The sequence below is a fragment of the Gossypium hirsutum genome, chromosome D05 (assembly GCF_007990345.1).
Source record: "Gossypium hirsutum isolate 1008001.06 chromosome D05, Gossypium_hirsutum_v2.1, whole genome shotgun sequence".
Taxonomy (NCBI): Eukaryota; Viridiplantae; Streptophyta; class Magnoliopsida; order Malvales; family Malvaceae; genus Gossypium; species Gossypium hirsutum.
The window spans coordinates 29,765,701-29,785,797 of NC_053441.1; the positions used below are offsets into that span (position 1 = coordinate 29,765,701).

At 28.1% G+C, this 20,097-nt stretch overlaps 1 protein-coding gene across 2 annotated transcripts; it reads left to right on the plus strand.

Annotated features, from left to right (window-relative positions):
• The first annotated feature begins 15,882 nt into the window (after nucleotides 1-15,882).
• Nucleotides 15,883-19,315, plus strand: LOC121217934 (ABSCISIC ACID-INSENSITIVE 5-like protein 2). Of its 2 annotated transcripts, XM_041094632.1 has the most exons (5): nucleotides 15,900-16,071; nucleotides 16,318-16,473; nucleotides 16,585-17,571; nucleotides 17,708-17,779; nucleotides 18,983-19,315. In XM_041094632.1, the coding sequence occupies exons 3-5, from the start codon at nucleotides 16,756-16,758 to the stop codon at nucleotides 19,061-19,063; spliced, it is 969 nt and encodes a 322-aa protein (XP_040950566.1). In that variant the 5' UTR covers nucleotides 15,900-16,071; nucleotides 16,318-16,473; nucleotides 16,585-16,755; the 3' UTR covers nucleotides 19,064-19,315. The 2 variants fall into 2 exon arrangements, with proteins under 2 accessions (XP_040950565.1, XP_040950566.1); XM_041094631.1 differs by lacking the exon at nucleotides 16,318-16,473 and having other exon boundaries at nucleotides 15,883-16,071.
• Nucleotides 19,316-20,097: the final 782 nt, after the last annotated feature.

The following is a 20,097-nucleotide window of genomic DNA, read 5'->3' on the forward strand; positions in this document are numbered from 1 at the left end:
GGCTTAAACAACATAAACTGAATGCGCAAAATGAAGACTTTGATTAACTTTCAATGGAAAAGTTAATTTCTCTATATAGGAACTAGAAAACTTTTAAGCTTAGTAGAAAATAAAATTTATTTTGTAAATAAATTGTCACTATTTTTTTGACAAAGTAACGATACTCAATTGATATATTAGTTAGGTCATCTGATAGTTCCTATTAATAGGAAATATATATACGAGTTGTACTTGAGCAATGGGTAATTAAATAATAATATTTAAATAGAAAATATAGTTTTCCCACAACTGGGAATACTAGGGGCAAAATGGTCTTTGGATTTTTTATTTGTTTTAACAAGGGCAAAGTGGTTTTTTCACGTTGGCTTTTGATTTTTCTCTAAAAAACAAGCTATAAAGTGGTTCTTTCATCTATAATTTAGAACAATATCTTAATTTTTTTTTTCTTTTCATAGTTTTTAAGCAAAATTATTCAACTCTCAATTTTCTTTTAAATTGTAGTAACTCGTTGGGGATTTATTTAATATTAAGTTTTCATTAATACTATTTTTTCCTCGTCCATTATGTTACTTGCAAATCTATAATGAGCTAAATTGATTTTGTGGTTTGGAGATCTATAGGTTAGAAGTTTAGTAATTGAAATAGTATTAAAAATTAATTTAAAAAGATGGTTGTTGTTTAATTCTCTTGCTTTGTGCTAAAGTTGTTAATTTTAGATGATAGCTTGTACTTTTTAAGCACTTGGCCTAAATTTGAAGATGCACGTATGTCATTGATTCTAAATTAAAGTTAACTTGATATATATTATTAATTGCCATTAACTATTTTACTTATTCAATCTCAATTCATAAATATAGTAGTTATGAAAAAAATACAGACACAACATCTATATAAAAATATCTAAAACAATAACTTAGATAACGTATCAAAACTAATAAAAATATATAAAAGGATATCTTAAGCACAATTATAACACGATAAAATGAAAGAACATTACACAAATACATAAATAATTTTTAATAAAAATGTTATTGCAGACGAAAAAACTTTAGAGTCATAATAGGAAGAGCGTTTGTACTCAACAACGAATAACACTGATAGATCGGTAAGAGTGGATGGAAAATAGAATTAGTAAAGGAACAGGAAAAGTGTTTGAGGTGACCAATGACAAGATTTCCCGAGACTTGTAATGTTTAAAAAATTGCTTGAATGTGAAGGATCGTCTTGAATGTTTCAAATAAAGATGAAAACATTGACCCGAAGCACTTGAATGCTTTAAGGAACCGAAGTTATAATGGAACCTGACCCGCTTAAACTTGACAAATACTCGAACCTTGGTATGCGAAGTTGCCACACTCTGGGATGGTGGATCAGAGTGATAAGACAATTGGTGAATGCCACAAACTTGTAAAAAGTTTGATAAGTTCAAGAAGTTCAGTTAAGAACCTTAGAGAGAAAATCTCACAAAGTATGTTTTTGATTAATCAATTTGTTAACCTCACAAATGTCTTATTACACGATTTATATAGGCCCTCAATGGCCATTCAAAATAAAAAAAAGAGTTCACACTACAATAATCGTGTTCATACTTGACACTTAAGTTGTTCGCACTTAAGGCATTAAAATTCAGTGCATGTTTAACGATGGTGCATGTTTTGACCGAATAGTTATGCTCCTTCACTTGGTGCATTCATGCATACTTAGCCTTAAAGTAATGTCATTGTTCTATGAATGTTCAGCCATTAATTCCTTTAATCTCTCCTTGACTGAATGTATCATTGTATGGGCATGCATGTTCTTAAATGGTGTCTTGGTGAGTTTATGAATGCATGGACGGAAACATGCTTCTAGAAGTTCCTTCCTCTACCGTCTATGTATCTCCATTAAGTGTTGGAACTCTTCCTCCTCAAGCAAAGCTGGTGGCATGAATTGAGGCAGTATACAATCGGTCATAATGAACCCACATTAAAGGTTGGGTTTAGGAGCTTCTTTTGTGCGCATGTATGCGACTAGATGAAAGGTTATTCATGGGTCACTCGAATGGTCACTTGCACCATATAAATAGACATCAATTTGACACAACTCCACTCCACAATTTTGAATAACACACATCCTAATTCTTGGTCAATACACATAAAGGAATTAAAAACATGTTATGAACATACACACTCATACACACATATGCAACATATTCAACACATATAAACAGAACTCCATAGGCATAAGAACATATTTGAAGACTCACACATGATCAAATGACATACTTATATAACTTAACTCATAACATATGACTTATAAAAATTTGATGCAAGATAAAAGCGATAAATTAAGCAAATTAGCAAACTTATTGAAATAAAGTAAACTTAAGTTCATAAAGTTCAAAGTGAGTGAATGGACACTTCAAGTCCATTAGAAAATTAGTTCTTCACGTGGACCAAGTGAACTAGAGTAGGATTTGGACTCGGCCCAATTTGGTCAAGATTGCTTTGGACTTGACTCCAAAACCCTCGCATGAGCCCATTAAGAGCCTCTCTAAAGTGGTTGGCCCTAGCTCTTGTGATTAGCCCAATGGGAACTTGCAAAAAATCTTGTATGATCTTGAAAGCTTTGTACAAAGTTAGGTTATGATGGTTCGACTTGTGTTCATCCTCCATTAATGCATCAAGTTATGTCATATTCGATGATCCTAGATTCGCATCACCTAAGTTCAGGATGCAACGATAACGCCCTAAGGGTGACTTTGCAGAGTCATTAAACCCCTTGGACTCTTTGAGAGAAAAAAAATTCCAAAATGAGTTATAGAAGATCTATGGACCTTAAAAGGATCTATGGACTCTTAAAAATCCTTAGTGAAAGGATTGACGACTCTTGTAGTATTTGAGGGAGGTAAACTTTAAAAGTGTGGGAGAGTTGAGTGAGTTGTATTACACGGACTCCTCAAACTCCTCCTGGATAGAGGTCTTGAATTTTCTTGTCTCATAGTTTTAAGGTGGAGGGAAATTACAGGTGGTGAAGGCAACTTGGAAAATTTTAAACCCAGAGTTAAGCATTAGAAAGCCTTATGGAGTGAAAAGGCAAATCCCATGGTTTTTAAGTGGCCAGGGACGTTATAGATTCCTTGATCCTCTAAGGGTACAAGAGTTTTATGGCTGTGGTTCCAAGGTTACTAGGGCTTGTAGACTCATTCTTTAAACCTGCAAGAAGAGAATCGTAGTTAATGTGCACTAGAGGTTTTACCTCTATGGCACACTTTGACGCTTAAGTAAGTCATTTGGCGTAGGTTTGAAAGAAAATAAAATAAATGGGGAGTATAGTGAGAAACCCTATGATTGGGTGACTTGTTAGAAAACAAGTTAAAAAAATAGTGAATGTTGCACAATGGAAGTTTAATTTTTTTTTTTTTATAAACTGAGTCTTGTGGTGTTTATAGTAATAAACCTAAACTAAATTATTGTCTGTGCTTTGCGCAAGGTGGACTAATTCATTCCCTGGCTTTCTACCAAACGATCTTCTATGTCATCGTTGAACCTCGACTTGCTTTGAGTGTAGGCTCAAACAACATAAACTAAATGCGCAGAATGAAGACTTTGATTAACTTTCAATGGAAAAGTTAATTTCTCTATATAGGAACTAGAAAACTTTTAAGCTTAGTAAAAAATAGAATTTATTTTGTAAATAAATTGTCACTATTTTTTTGACAAAGTAACGATGCTCAATTGATATATTAGTTAAGTTATCTGATAGTTCATATTAATAGGAAAAATATATACGTGTTGTACTTGAACAATGGATAATTAAATAATAATTTTTAAATAGGAAATACAGTTTTCCCACAACTGGGAATACTAGGGGCAAAATGGTCTTTAAATTTTTTATTTGTTTTAACAAGGGCAAAGTGGTCTTTTCACATTGGCTTTTGATTTTTCTCTAGAAAACATGGTGTAAAGTGGTTCTTTCATTTATAGTTTAGAACAATATCTTAATTTTTTTTTCTTTTCATAGTTTTTAAGCAAAATTATTCAACTCTCAATTTTCTTTTAAATTGTAGTAACTCATTGGAGATTTATTTAATATTAAGTTTTCCTTAATACTATTTATTCTTCGTCCATTATGCTTTACTTGGATATATTTTATGTTACTTGCAAATCTATAATGAGCTAAATTGATTTTGTGGTTTGGAGATCTAATAGGTTAGAGGTTTAGTAATTGAAAGAGTATTAAAAACTAATTTAAAAAGATGATTGCTTTGTGCTAAAGTTGTTAATTTTAGATGACAGCTTGTACTCTTTAAGCACTTGGCCTAAATTTGGAGATGCACGTATGTCATTAATTCTAAATTAAGGTTAACTTGACATAGATTATTAATTGTCATTAACTATTTTACTTATTCAATCTCAATTCATAGATATAGTAGTTATGACACAACATCTATATAAAATATCTAAAACAATAACTTAGATAACGCATCAAAACTAATAAAAATATATATCTAACACGATAAAATGAAAGAACATTACACAAATACATAAATGGCTAAGTGTTGGCACATTTATTCGGTAGAGTTGATTAACAGGATAAAATTATTGTAAAACAACCATTCTCTGAAATTTTACATAATCTGATACTGAAATTATTTTTTATAGCTCATCTTCATCCAAACAGGGAATGTATAATTGGTTGAATCAACTGTTATAAAGATATGACCGAGTTTGACTTAACACAAATAAAAATGGAGCCTTACATTTGCCTCCATTTTAGATCACTCTACCATATTTATTTAATATAATGCTCATCTTAACAACTATTAAATATCCCACTAAAATCCAACACAATAAAGATTGTTGTGAGGTAGATGAAGCTTTGTAAATGACAACTAGTAAAAGAAAGGTGGGTTTAATTTGATTAGTTTTAGTTTATATACTTTTTCGAATTTTAAAATATTAGTTTTGGTCTAATTGTAACAATTACATCTGTTCGGTTAAATTATGTTATTAGTCCTATATTATGCGTAAATTATAGATTTAATCCGTGTTAACCAATTAGATATTTTTTTTTAAATTTCAAATTTTTTATTTTAATGCTACTAACCGATTTGTTTTGAATAAGGCAACTAGTAAAATAGGATTGAAGTATCTTTCGGATTCTTTTGTAGATTTAAATTTATATTAAATTAGGTAAGACTTTTTTTTAGGTAAAAGTACTTGTTAGAATTCTTTTTATTATATGGATTAATTTGAATTAGTCCCTTTACTATAAAATGTTAGTAAAAAAATTAAAATAAGGTTAATTTTAATAAAATTAACATTTAATATCTAAAAGAGGACATGAAATAATTTTTTTTGATTTCCTTTGCAAAATAATAAGTTTTAAAAATATTATTTTTGTTAAACAATCAACAACATCTTCTTAATAGCTTAAAATTTAACTTTATTTTAAATAATTCAACCATCATATTTTGTACTCCATTTGTATAGGTCATACATCTCAAGTTTGGCGTAAATTAAAATTTTATAAGTATTCGTTTTATATAAATAAAAAAAACTTTCGACTTTTAAATATCTATATTAATATAGACAATATTTTAGATCTATAAAATAAAGATATTGGATCAATTCAAAATTTTACATTCATGAAAAGTAAAAATATCTTTGATAAATTCAACAAGTGAATTGTTAAAATATTAATCGTATAAAAATTACGGAAGGGTGAAAAACTTTAATTTTACACCAGTGTAAGTTCATCTCTGATCTCTCCCTTCACTCTTATTATTTCACTTACACCGATATAAAATGAAAAAGGTTTACACTTTTTTTTAACCTTTTATCACAATTAAATGTAGGGTTATGATTTAAACGCCTTATTTTTTATTGGTTTAATGGTATAAAAGGCCCTCGAATTTTTTCGAAAAAAATTAATTAAGCCCCCACAACTTTTTTGCACTTAATTGAGTCCCTGAACTAATAAAACTGACAAAATAGGTTATTTGACCAACACTGACGTGATTGTTAACAACACTGACGTGATGCTCCATGTCAACAGCAATTGCTATAATGCGATGGTGCCACATCAACAAAAAATAAAAAAATCAATTTAAAAAAATTAAAAGGAGTATTTTTTTTATTGGAATGAACCTGGATTGTTCAGGTTCACTCGTTTCAAAGCTTAATTTTTTAACAAATTTAAAAATATATTTTTTAAAAAAAATTATAAATTTCTTAAACATTGTTAAAATTTATAAAAATATTAAATAAAATTCAGAAAGTTAAAAAATTAAAAATTAATAAAACTCATTTAAAAGTTAAGTCCAGAATGACTTTGGACATATGGTTGTCTAGATTTAATGTGAATCTGTACAACCAGTGTCCAGATTCATTCAAGATGATTTTTTCACATTATATGAAGTTTAAAAAATATTAAAAATTAATAAAATTTGAGATATGTATAAATGTTTTAATTCTATTGGTATCTTTTAGGATGTATAAAAAATAAATCAAATATTTTATAAAATAAATAAAAATAATTTTTATTTTATTAATGATATGTGTAAAGTTTTTTTTAATGCATGAATATATCCAATTATTTAAAATTTTTTGCTATAAAATAATTGATACATTTTTAGGCTACACATGTAACAAAATAATTGATACAATTTTTTAATTGGATATATTCATACATTTAAAAAACTTTACGTGTACGATTAATAAAATTATATTTATTTATATTTATTTTATAAAATATTTTTTATTTTGTATACATCCTAAAAGGTACCAATAGTATTAAAATATTGATATACATATCATTTTTTTAAAGAAAAATAATTTTTAATTTTTTTAAACTTTATATAATTTAGAAAAACTGTTTTGACATAATTATGGACTTAACTTTTAAATGGTTTTTTTTTTTACTTTTTGAAATTTATTTAATATTTTTATAGATTTTAGCAATGTTTTATAATTTTAAAAATTAAAAAAAAAGCATTTTTTTAAAATTTTTAAAAAATTAAACTTTTAAAAGAATGAACTTAGACAACCATATGTTCAGATTCATTTCAGTAAAAAAAAATATTCCTTTTAATTTTTTTGAATGAATTTTTACTGACGTGGTAGCTGACATCAGCAACTGTCGTTGACATGGAGCACCACATCAGCACCGTTAATAGCCACGTCAACGCTACAACAATCAACATTAGTCAAAAGGCCAATTTGACAAGTTTTATTAGTTCAATGCCTCAATTGAGTATAAAAAATCATAAAAACTTAATTAATTTTTGAAAAAGTTGGAGAACCTTTTTATATTTTCTTTCCCTCTTACCGTCTTTATCTTCCCCTTAACTTTTTAGACCAATGTCAAAATTTGTTTAGCATAGACAAAACAAATATTCTCAACTGCTTCCACCAAAAAAATGGTGAAGTCCATCTTTAAATCTCTATTTATCTTATTTTACCATTCAAACTAAATATTCAAATTAAAATATTTAATTTTGTGGAGTGTATCTTATTTTTTCGATCAAAGCAGAGTCAACGTTACGACAATGTGACGCAGGACGTCATGATGACGGACGACATCCCGACAAGGAAGCACAAGACATCACGAGAACACAATGACGACATCCCGACATGGAGACATATGACTTCACAACGATGCGATGTGTTCCCCACATAAATGGGTTTCTTCTCTCAGTTAAACTTTACTTGTTTGCTCTAGTTAAACTTTAATTTCTCAATAGATGTTTTAGGGTGAGTTTGGATGGGCGGTGCGTTTACCTGCGGTTAGTATAAAAACAGCGGTGGCAGTGAGATTAGATACTGTAGCGATACTGTAACGTGAGACAAAAAGTAAGCTAAACGCACCACACCGCACCCAATCGCCCATCCAAACCAACCCTTAGTCTAATTAGAACTCTAAATCTTAGCCTATAAAAAGGGGCTTTAGTAACCTTAAAACACCATCTTCATCTTCATAACATCAGATTTTGAGAGAATATCAATAGAGAGTTTTGAGTTTTGAGAGAGCTTTTAAGGGAATTTTGTGTTTTAGTCAAAGAACTTTATTTTCAAGGTAAAATTTTGTTTTAGAATTTCTCAATCTTGTGCTCTTCAATTATTTGTCTGTGATTTTTTATCCTCTTCATCACAGAAGTTTTTTCACGTAAATTTGTGTGCTTAATTTTATCTATTCTTTCATTCTCGTTGTTTGTACGAGTTGATCCCTAACAAATTCTCGCAAAAAACTTCGTCTTAATTCATTATTTTTTTTGGGTAAACTACAAAAATAGTCACTTAACTATACCTTTGGTTCTATTTTGGTCACTCAACTATTAATTTTTTTTTCAATTTAGTCAATTAACTTTTCGAAATTAAATATTTTACTCACTCTCACGTTAGTTGTCATTAAACGAGTGACAGAAAGCTAACGTGAGTCCTTTTTATTGGCTTAATAACAAATTTAACCTTCCAATGTTTACATATTATATCAAGTTATCATAAATCTAAAAAACTTAACAAGTTTAGCTCTTAATATTTAGAAAAATAGTTAATTTAGTTCTAATTCTAAAAATTTCAAAAAAAAAAAGAAAAGAAAAATGATTAAAATAATTATTTTTTAATATTCCTTAACGTATCTCCAAAATCCGTTGAACAAGAATAGTATAATATCATCATATTGTGCTCATTTTAAACTAATGTCACCTTCATGAATATGGTAAAAAAAAAAACAAGTTGGCATAAATCCAACTAAGTGTCTTATTTTAGATTAATATCATATTCTTTAAAAAATTAACAATTTTTTAAACTATTACAAAATAATATTTTCTTATTTTCTTATTTTAAAAATATATAGAGACCTAATCTTTCATGAAATTAAAAACTTTTAAAAAAAATTCGCCCTCCAAGTATCTTGGTCAAACAACCAAAGTCCTAAAGAATCTAGTCCAAGAATTAAAAATATGAACTGATCTAAACCAAGGGAGATAATTTAAGTCAAGTCTTATTTAAATCAAGGTAGTATTTAGATAAAACCCTTTTAACAATGTAAATTCAAATGTTAAAAGAAGAAGGCCTCTTTCACTTTTTCCAAACAACTTGTTGGTACATATTTTTATTAATAATATGCATTGAAGGATGTGTTATTGAGAGGAGAGAGTCCCACTTGATGTACAAGTGTTAAGTTTGTAAAGGAAAGCCATGCATCTGAATAAGCTGGGCAAAGGTTCTCATCAAAATGAAAATGAAAAAGAGAGAGGGAAAATATCCCACTAAAATTATGACAAAACATATATTCCTTCAATAATCCAACAGAATATATTGTAGATTGTAAATTCTAGCAACTGGCAAAAACTTATTCCAACAAATCTTAATTGTATTTATAACTAGGATTGAAGTATCTTTTGGATTCTTTTTCAATAATTTCTCTTTCCAAATTTAATTTCATATTCAATTGGGATGGTGAAAGCATTTGTTATAAAATGGATTAATTTAGTACAAAAATTTTAATAAATTTAATATTTGATATTTTAAAAAAATTGGGATGAAATTTATTTATTTTATTTGTCATTCAACTCCCAACAAAATGTTTCATTTGTAAAATAATAAAAGTTTTAAAAATGTTATCTTTATTAATAAATTACAAATATTAACTTAATTAAAATTTATTATTTTTAATAATAGAGAGACTATAACCCAATCCATTTAATATTACATCCACTCTTTTTTATTATGCTATTACTAATTCCATATGATGCTTGCGCTAATTTTATAAGGAAGGAATCCACTTATATCTATTACGTATATCATATATATATATACACTATAACAATGTGAGGTTACAAAAAATGAAATAATAGTTTTGTTCACATTACAACTTTTTTGACACATGACACTTTCTATTTGAAGTACTTATTTACAAATTGGGTAATAATTATTTTACTCCTCGTCCTTTTTTTTTAAGTTATTTCATGCCTTTTGTTTAAAGTTTTCTTTATAATTTTTTACATGTTAAATATAAAGTTGATTTTAAATAAATTATCTCTTTACTTTAAGATTTTACTTAATTGAAGTAACTTTTAATGTTGTCATATTAAATTTAAAGAATATTAATTGTTAAGCTTAAATTATAGTCTTTAAAAAAGACACATATTAATATCATTTATCAATTTATATTTATATTTATATTTTTCAAATATAATAAGAGTTAATTACCGTCATTGATTAAAGTAGAGTAAAGGTAAATATAGAATTACAAAAAATTAAGATATTAAAAATTTTGATATTAAAACAAATTAGTTTAACAATATATAAAATAAATAACATGTAAGAAATTGTTAATAAAATTATTTAAATTATAATATTAATATTCAAACCATGATGAATTTTTGTATTACTTTAATATTAAATATTTTTAAAATTAAATAATATTAATATAATTGGTTTTAAATTAGTTAAATATTTTTAAAATATTTTGAAATTATATTAATTTTTCAATTTATTAAAGAAAGTCACTAAAAAGTTTAAACAAAGATTAATGTTATAAAAATATTATAAATTTAATATATACAACTGACTCATACAACGCACGAGAATACAAATTAATATATACTATAGCAATACGAGATTAAAAAAGGAAACAGTTTCTATGTCGCATAGCTTATAAACTACCATTTGTCACGACAATAATCTGGCACATGTACATATTGACTATATTTAAAAACAATAATTAAAGGTAAATTTTTTATAAAAATATGGCGACAAATTTGGAATAAAAATTCCATCTATTTTGTTAATATCTCTAGCATCATATAATAAAAAAAATTAGATTATATTTGGTATAAAATTTATTGCAAGAGTAAAAATTCCAAATTACAGTTATAATTTAATTTTATTTGATATAAAGTAAAATGGAAACTATATAATTTTTAATAATTATAATAATACGAGATAACATAATATTAATATTATATGCTGCTTACTTAGAAAAACCATACATGTTTTATTTAATTCATTAGTTAATTTTAAAAATATTTACATTTATTGTTTACAATATCATAACTACATTTATTTTATTTTCGGTATATTATTATACGTTATATTTTCGTTGAATAAAATCAACAATTTTCATATGAATACTAGATTATGTATATATAATTTTTTAAAATTATTAATTAATTTAAACAAGAACCGAATTTATAAAAATAATATTATAATATTAATGCACACAAACAACCCGAAAAACCCAAATTAATGTAAAACTAAAAATTTTTACATCATTTTCTAGCCCTTCATCACAATTAAATCTACGATTAAGATTAAACCATTATTCTAATTAAAAAGATGCCTTTTTTATTTTTACATTTACAAAACAAAATTTTTCACTAACTTCCACCAAAATTTTATATTCACTATTCATATAATACTTAGAACTATTTATAACTGCTCCCCAACCTTTGAATAAGAGAATAATACACTTCAGCGCATTTAAACTCAAGTCATTTTCTATTGACAAGAATATTAATACCAACTGAGTTGACTCAACCGACTAGAGGTCCACCTTTAAATCTCTATTTATCTGCTTTTAATCTTTTTAATCCATATGAGAATTTAATTTCACTTTTTACAAATTTCTTAAAATTTCACATTTTATTTGATTTAGTCCCTAAATCGAAACAATCATATCTTTCACATTTAAGCCATGTTTTACAATCCGATTTCAGTAGCATCCTTTTGAAGCCCTCTACTATCTATAATTACAGAAATTTTATGTCAGTTTTGAAATATTTACACTTTAGTCTCTGTGTTCAAAACTAACAATTTTCACTTTACAAATTAGTCTTTTTTTTCATAACTAAGCTCAAAATCTCTCAATTTAGTACCAAAAGCTTCAAGATTCAATAAGGGTAACATTTAAAATCTTTAAAAAAATTTTGTGAAATAGTACTCGGATTAACTAAATCAAGCTGCAACGATTTCAAAAATCTAAATTTTATTAAAAACAGACTTCAAAATTACTTACAGGGTTGAACTTTCGAAAGTTTTTGAAGCTTCTAACCTGCTTCAAAGGAGGAAAAATGGGTGGAGAACATGAGAATGAAGTCCTCTTTCCTTCCGCTTTTGTTTTCTTTTATCAATATATTAATTTTCATTATCTTAACTTAATTTTAAACAAAACAAAGCTAAAATTTTATTCCAACCGTCCACCATAATAAAAAGTGGTATAATTTCCACCTAAATCCTTGAATAATTACTATTTAAACCTTTTTAATTAATAAAAATAAAAAACGGTTAATTTTTACAATTTTTACAATTTAGTCCTTATACATTAATTACTAATTGTTCAATAAAATTACTAGACCAAAATTCAATATAACTCTATAGTAGACTCGTAATATTATATAATAATATTTGCAAACTCGATTATCAGAAAATGGGGTTCTGAAACCACTTTTTCTAGCATCATTGAAAATGGGTTGTTACAACATTAATACTAGTTAGATTCTACATATAATGAATGGAACACTCAAACACAAAAATAATAGTGAGACTTACATAATTTAAGTGAGCACAACATTACTGGTTGCTTCTTTTTTTTTTGTAATTACAATATTGGAGAAGGGAAAAAAGTTAGAAGAGGATGACAATATTTGAATTAGTGTCATTTAGATGACAAACAGGAATTTTAACTGCTACTCCAAATAAGTCTTGTCGACATTACTGGTCCTAGAAATTAGATTCTAATGCTGATATATAATAAATTAGTAATATTTGATCCATATGTACAAGAAAAAATATTAATGTTTACTATATTATTCAAAGGAAGTGCTATATAAATATTTACTAAATATTGTATATAAAAAATACTTTTTGTTTATGTATTATATAGTTTTTAAAATAAATATTTACAAAAATGTTAATTATTAAAGTGCAACATGTATGTAGAAAAAACATTGTTTTTATTTTTAAATCAATTCAAATACTTTTTAAGTTTTAAAAACTTGATTGTTTCTATTTTTTATTTTAAAATGAAAAAAAGCTATACGAGGCTTTGACATTTTTGGCAAAGATTAACGCCTCAATTTTTGAAGGTTAGGGTTTGAGTTTCACTATCTACATTTGTGATGTGTATATGTTTTATGTGGTTTTTGTTCAATTTCTTTTAAGATATTGTCTGGCTTTGTATGGTTCTTCATCCGTTGTGCATTGTATTAATCGAATATTCTACATATCATTGTAGTTGGTTGAACTTTTAATTATACTATCTTATATTAGTCAAACTTTCAAATAAAAAGTGTTACATAAATATCTACTAAACATTGTATATCAAAAAAATTCTTTCACAATTTATATTTTCATATTTTTATATCATCTTTAAATAAAATAATTAAAAATAACATGTGTTCAATAGCATTAAATATAATTTGTTACCATTCCATTTAAGTAAAATATACAAGAAAATATTTTATGTTTGAAATATTTCCTTTCGTTCACATCATAAACGGGACAAAATCTAGTTATTATTTAAATCACTAATTGAACTACTGAATACCAACTCGATTAGAGAAATTCTTAAACTACTCTTATTTAAAATAAGTTATATTCTTACCATCGTGCTTTTGTCTTTTTTACATTTTAAATAATACCAATAAAAACTACAATTGATGAGATTTGAACACATGTAATTAATATGCACAAAACCTCAACTTTATCACTACAATTAGAGCTTCATTTTTGTTCTTTTCGTGCATTTTAATATTATTACACAAAAATTTCACCTAGAGTTGTCCATGGGTCAAGTAAAAATTTTAGGCCCGGGCCCAAGCAAGCCCGAAAATGAGCCTAAAATTTTGCTCAAGCCTGGCTCGCCCATATTAAATTTTTTATATTATTTTTATATAAAAAATTTAAAATACAATATATCAAATACACTAAAAACATTAAAATAAATGTTTCCCAACAAATGAGAAAAAATTTTAAAATATATTTAAATAACATTAAGATAAATGCAACTTAGCAAGTAAATACCTCTAAAATAATAGCAAAATTAATAATAATAGAAAGTTATACAATATTCAAACAATAACAACAAAATAGTAGCAATATAATAGTGAAATTATAGTAAAACAATAAAAAAATAGTGACAAAACAGTTAAAAAAAAGCAACAGTTTTTTTTGGGCAAATTCAAGCCAAGTCCGAGCAAAACAAAGCTTACTCGAGGCTTGACCCATTTAAAAAATTAGCATTATTTTTTTGTCCAATCTCATTTTTCGAGCCTATATTTTTGTCCAAATCCCCTCACTTTTCAGGCAAACCTTACGGCTAGGCCAGGACAAATATAGTTTCACCCACATTATTAGTATATTGATAATGCCATTGATTAAGTTTATGTCACAAGTCAATATTCTTTATAACAATATAACATCTTAACATTTTGATAACATGTTAAATAATGCTACCTAACATGATAGCATTTTAATATGCTATATATAAAAAAAAAATGACAGTATGAGCTAGAAAGCAATTGGAGTACATTTAATATTTTTAATCACATGTATTTACTTATTTAAATTTATTTTTACTCACAATTTAAAATTAAACTAATTTATTTTATTATAATTTCGTACATATTGCATTTGCATATATGTTATTATTAGTGTCAAACAATATGTTTCATTATTTATTAAATATTATTTTTAAATACATATTTGTATTCTAAATACGTGTACACTCATGGTAGAATTACTAGTAATATCTATACTTATTATAAAGCCCTTGTTAAGTTTGTGCCATGAGTTAACCAGATACTAACTTAGTTAGAAAAAGACAAAAATGTTCTCATTTTACAAAATAAATTATATTATTTTAAGGGTATATTTATCATTTTATATATTTATATAGAAGAACAAAAAAATAAAGATAAAGTAGGTTTAAACTCATGCCTTTTTAGGTTTTCACAATTATAATTTACTGTTGAACCAAAACTTCATTTATTATTAATATTAATTTTTTTATAAATGTATTTATTACGTAAATTTATTTTTCACCCGCATCATAAATGTTTCGTAACCTAATTTTAATTATTCATGTGCAAAGAAATATGCTGAAAAAAAAACATTGTTTTCATTTTTAAATCAATTCAAATACCTTTTTGTGTTTTATTTTTAAAAGCTTGGTTGTTTCTTAAAACCTTTTTATTTTTTATATTGGTTTTAGTTTTAATTTTAGCCATGCTCTTGTTAGACTTTCTTACAATAGTACGTAAGGACAGTGTTTATAAAATAGGTTTCTAAATAATGAGGTGAAGGATAAGTTATCTCATATTTAATTTTTTTGTAAATAATTAAAATTTTTAGCAGTAAATTTTTAATTGATCGGAGCTCATTGTCAAGTGGTCTAATGATAGTGGGTTAGAATGTAATTTTTAACAATTTTAATCGACGTGATGCATTCTTGGTTTATTTCTTTAATTCTTTTAGTGTTATAATTATTACGGATTTATTTTTCTATATTTTGGGAGATTATTTAGTAAACATGATATTTGTACATTAATTTATAGTATTTTATATTCCTATATTAACGGTAGAAATTTCTTAAAATAATATGGATAAAATGTGAAATACACCCAAATATGAATACATAGGATAGGAGTATGAGTTTGAGAAAAAAAAAAGGAGATACAGATAATGTGAATCCTCTTATTTGAGTAACAATTATGTTTTTTTTTTCCATCACAAATTATAATAGATGAGGAATGAGAATAATAATTAGGATTAAGAATATAATTAAAGCTAAAGTAATAATAAAGTAAAGTTTAAATTGTAAGCAAAATCAAAATTAAAGACAGGGTTGTGTTTGTCGAGACTTGATTTTTATTGTTTACATAGATTTGTCTGGAAATACAATGAAAACACTTCAAACAAAACAGTGTTTCAGAGTCAAACATGTCCAAAGCACTCTCAAACAAATAAATTAACCCCCCCCCCTCCCAAAAGAAATACCATTTTTGAAACTCAAAAAGTAGAACTTTCAACAAAGCTTCTATCTCTCTCCTCTTCTCCTTTTCGTGCTCTTCGCCTTTCCCAACAGGTAATCCCCCCCCCTCCTCCCTTTCTTTCTTCCTTTCTTTTGGTTTTTCTTTTTCCTTTTCTTTATATTCAAGACAGAACCCCAGATCTATTTGTCTTTATTATTTTTCCCTTTCTCATGTTGATTCTTTCGTCTTCTTTTCTTTTTCTTTTTGTTTTAATTTTGCATAACAAAGTCAAAGATGGTGAGAAATGAAATGGGTATCCCTAAAAAGCTTGATTTCTGTGTTATTTTTGTTTCACATAGGACATTGTTGTTATGCATGAACAAGGATGGAGAAGAATGATATGGGTATTTGCTGGTTGTGGTGGTCTTTTGAGATGGGATTTGTTATATTAGGCTTTTGGGTTATGTTAGTTTATCAATGCCGGTTTCGGGTTTAGGGTTTGAAGAGCTTTGAATGTATGCATTTATTCTTGAAATCTGATCGTTTCAGTACTGACAAGTAGTGACTTATTTACTTTTGGTTCCATGTATCTTGTTGGACTGAAGTGAGTTAATATGGATGGCCAGGTCTAATTTCAGGTTCTAATTTTCGGAGTTGGCTGGTGAAACTTCAAGCTGCAGCTGCGGTGGGTTTCAGGTGGACTTTAGGACTGATATAGTTGTTTTCGTAGAGTTTTCTTTTCTTTTCTTTTTTTCCAGAATTTGTGAAAATAAAGTGGCTTAAGTAAGAGCAACTATATGGGAATTCAGACAATGGGGTCCCAAGGTGACAGTGGTAGTAATGGCAAACAGTTGCAATGTCAGCCGATAACACGGCAAAATTCGATGTATAGTCTCACGCTGGATGAGGTCCAAAATCAATTGGGTGACTTGGGAAAACCTCTAAATAGCATGAACCTAGACGAGCTTCTCAAGAACGTATGGACCTTGGAGGCCAACCAGACCTTGGGTATGGAAACTGAAGGAACTGCGGTGACCAATCAAACCTCTCTGCAACGTCAGGCGAGTTTGTCATTAACTAGTGCTTTGAGCAAGAAGACAGTTGATGAGGTTTGGAAAGATATTCAGCAGAATAAAATCGATGGGGAAAAGAAATCTAGAGAAAGGCAGCCTACCCTTGGAGAAATGACATTGGAGGATTTTCTTGTGAAAGCTGGAGTTGTCACCGAAGCTTCTACTGATGAAAATGCCGGACCTCCTATTGCTGGGGTCGATCTTAGTGTTGCACCGCAGTTTGCACAACAAGGTCAGTGGATGCAGTACCCGCAACAACCACAATATCATCATCCACAACAAAGTATAATGGGGGTTTATATGCCAGCCCAACCTATGCCACAGCCTTTAGCCATAGGGACTACTGGTGTAATGGATGTCTCTTACCCGGAAAACCAGTTGGCATTGCCTTCGCCTTTGATGGGGACATTATCGGATACTCAGACGTCTGGAAGGAAAAGAGGTGCCCATGAGGACGTAGTTGAAAAAACTGTTGAAAGGAGACAGAAAAGGATGATAAAGAACAGGGAATCTGCAGCACGTTCACGAGCTAGGAAGCAGGTCAAATTTCATTTGTTTTATCTCTCTCAACTTGACAATCACATTGTTCCATTTTGTATCTCTTTTTTTTCCTTGAAATGTTTTTTGATCTCGTTTTCTGAATTATCGAGTGAACCTGAAATGTATTTATAAACAGGCTTATACTAATGAACTGGAGAACAAAGTCTCACGTTTAGAAGAGGAAAACGAAAGGCTGAGGAAACAGAAGGTTAGTTCTGCCTTATGACCCATTTACATTCAATTCATAGATCTCGAAACATTTTATTTTTAAAGTATAATAGCTTCATTTATTTCAACTTGTTTTGTCAAAATTAGTGTTTTCGTGTATTTACTCGTGTCTTTATTTTGATGACCTGTATGCAGTATGTCCGTATATTCTATATAAAATTGTCATATTTCATTGAACCATTTTATTGCATTCAGTACTTTCATGTCCATGCCTCTTGCAAATACGTAAGATTTTGAACTTAAAATATGGCCAATGGTTGCTTTAATGCCACGATTTTCAATTTTCCATGACTGATGGATGATAATTTAACACTCTAACAGCTTAGAGAATTGAGCCTTTTTATTCGTATATGATACCAGTTGTATCAAATCAGATGATTTGCAGCTGTTCCTTGTTTAAGTAGATCATATTGTTTACTTGTGTTGCTCCTAACATAACCTAAATGTAACAAAATATTCCAGTTAAATCACTAAAAGCCTGCTTTTATCATATATTACCTCGCATGGCAACTACAGAGTCTACTCATTCACCAACTCTCCCATTTAAGCCCAAAATGATAATTGAGACAAATTGTGGGCTAAACTACTGGTAGACACCATTACCATAAGTTGCTTGAGGATGAACTGTTTCTTAACAAAGTAGCTAGAGAGATGCTTAGATGAGTTTTACCAGAAGATCAGTAAATGCATCTGCAGGATAGTTTTAGCATATTGTAGAATATAAACATTTACCATAAGAAAGAAATTTTGGAATATAAAATTGTCTATGGTAGTTGTTCAAGATTTTGGCGGTTGGGTAGCTTTATTTCTTTCTTTGTTCTGTATGCAAAGTTGTGTCCGGAAGTTTGATGACTCTAAAATGAATTTTTGTTTGGTTTAGTCCTCTCGGTTACACTGTTGTTGTCAATGTGATCAGTATAGATCACAATATCTTAAATCAAGGTTTTTGAAAGGTACTGCTCATAGTCAATAAAAGAAACATTCTGGAACCGTCATTGATATGATTCGTAGCCTTTACCATGCTCAGCTGAACCTGCATGAACAGTTAATACTCTTGTATCAGTTATTTAACATTTCCTGACCTTTACCTTAATGGACCCCAAATCTCTCATCATCTTTTTATGCCTTGGTGCTTATGCATAAAATTCGTTTTCATTCTTGGTTTCTGAATTTATATTCTTAGGAGCTCGATAAGATGCTGCCATCTGCACCACCGCCTGAGCCAAAATATCAGCTTCGTAGAACATCATCAGCCCCATTCTAACAGTTCCCGCAGTGGGTAATGTGGAAGTTATTGCATATACAAACCAGCTGCTGGCTTCTGTTTCTAAGTTACAGTTGAGGCATAAGTTAAAAAACCAAGCACCACAATCTGCAATGCATCGTCCGGAGGCTGTCATTGTTTCATACGCCGTTGATGGTTGATTCCAACTTGTAAGAGTTTACTTGTTTTTTTTTGGTCTTGTATCTACTTTTTTTACTATGAAAATCAATTCAAACTAGCAATTTCATGTTACCTTTGCTTACTGTCTCTAACCATTAAAGTTGGTAAGGTTTGTCCCCAAATGTGTAGTTTTGTGCCCTTTTTTTCCTCTCTTGATATGAGCATATAGCCAAGTTTATGTTACAACATACAGACACACACGTGCATGTATGTATGTATGTTTGCATGCATAGTTGAGAAATACATGCAATTTGAAAATTTGTCCCCCAAAATGAATCATTTGTCGCTTTCTTAGATCTATTTACCATCTAGCATTGCACTTAGAAAAAGAAATTGGGTTAAAAAGTTTATATCGTATTTTTATTTTTATTTTTAGGAATTTAGTCTTACTTTTCATATTTTAATATTTAGGTTTAACTATTAACATTATTAAAATTATTTTGTTAAATTCAGATTCATTAGAATATTACTTTTTAGTTACATGGCTATCAAGTGATTTTATTTTATTTCAAAATCTCATATCAACAATTTTAATAAGTGGACTTGAATTTTGAAATTTGAAAAGTTAGAAGATTAAATTTTAAAAAATAAAAATATAGGGATTGAATTTTGAATTTGTAAAAAGTATTAAGGATTTATTGGCTTGTTTACATAAATAATATAAAATAAATAAATAATTACCAAAATGAGATGGGTTAAAAATTAAATACGGAAATAGACAAAATACACGGTGTCCATCAAGCGGCACTATTCTCATTTTTCCCCATCATTTGACCACCGTCACGGTGTTAGACGACACTAGTATGTATTTTAAAAAAAATGCTCGAGAAAAAATGGGTATACTAGGAAACAAA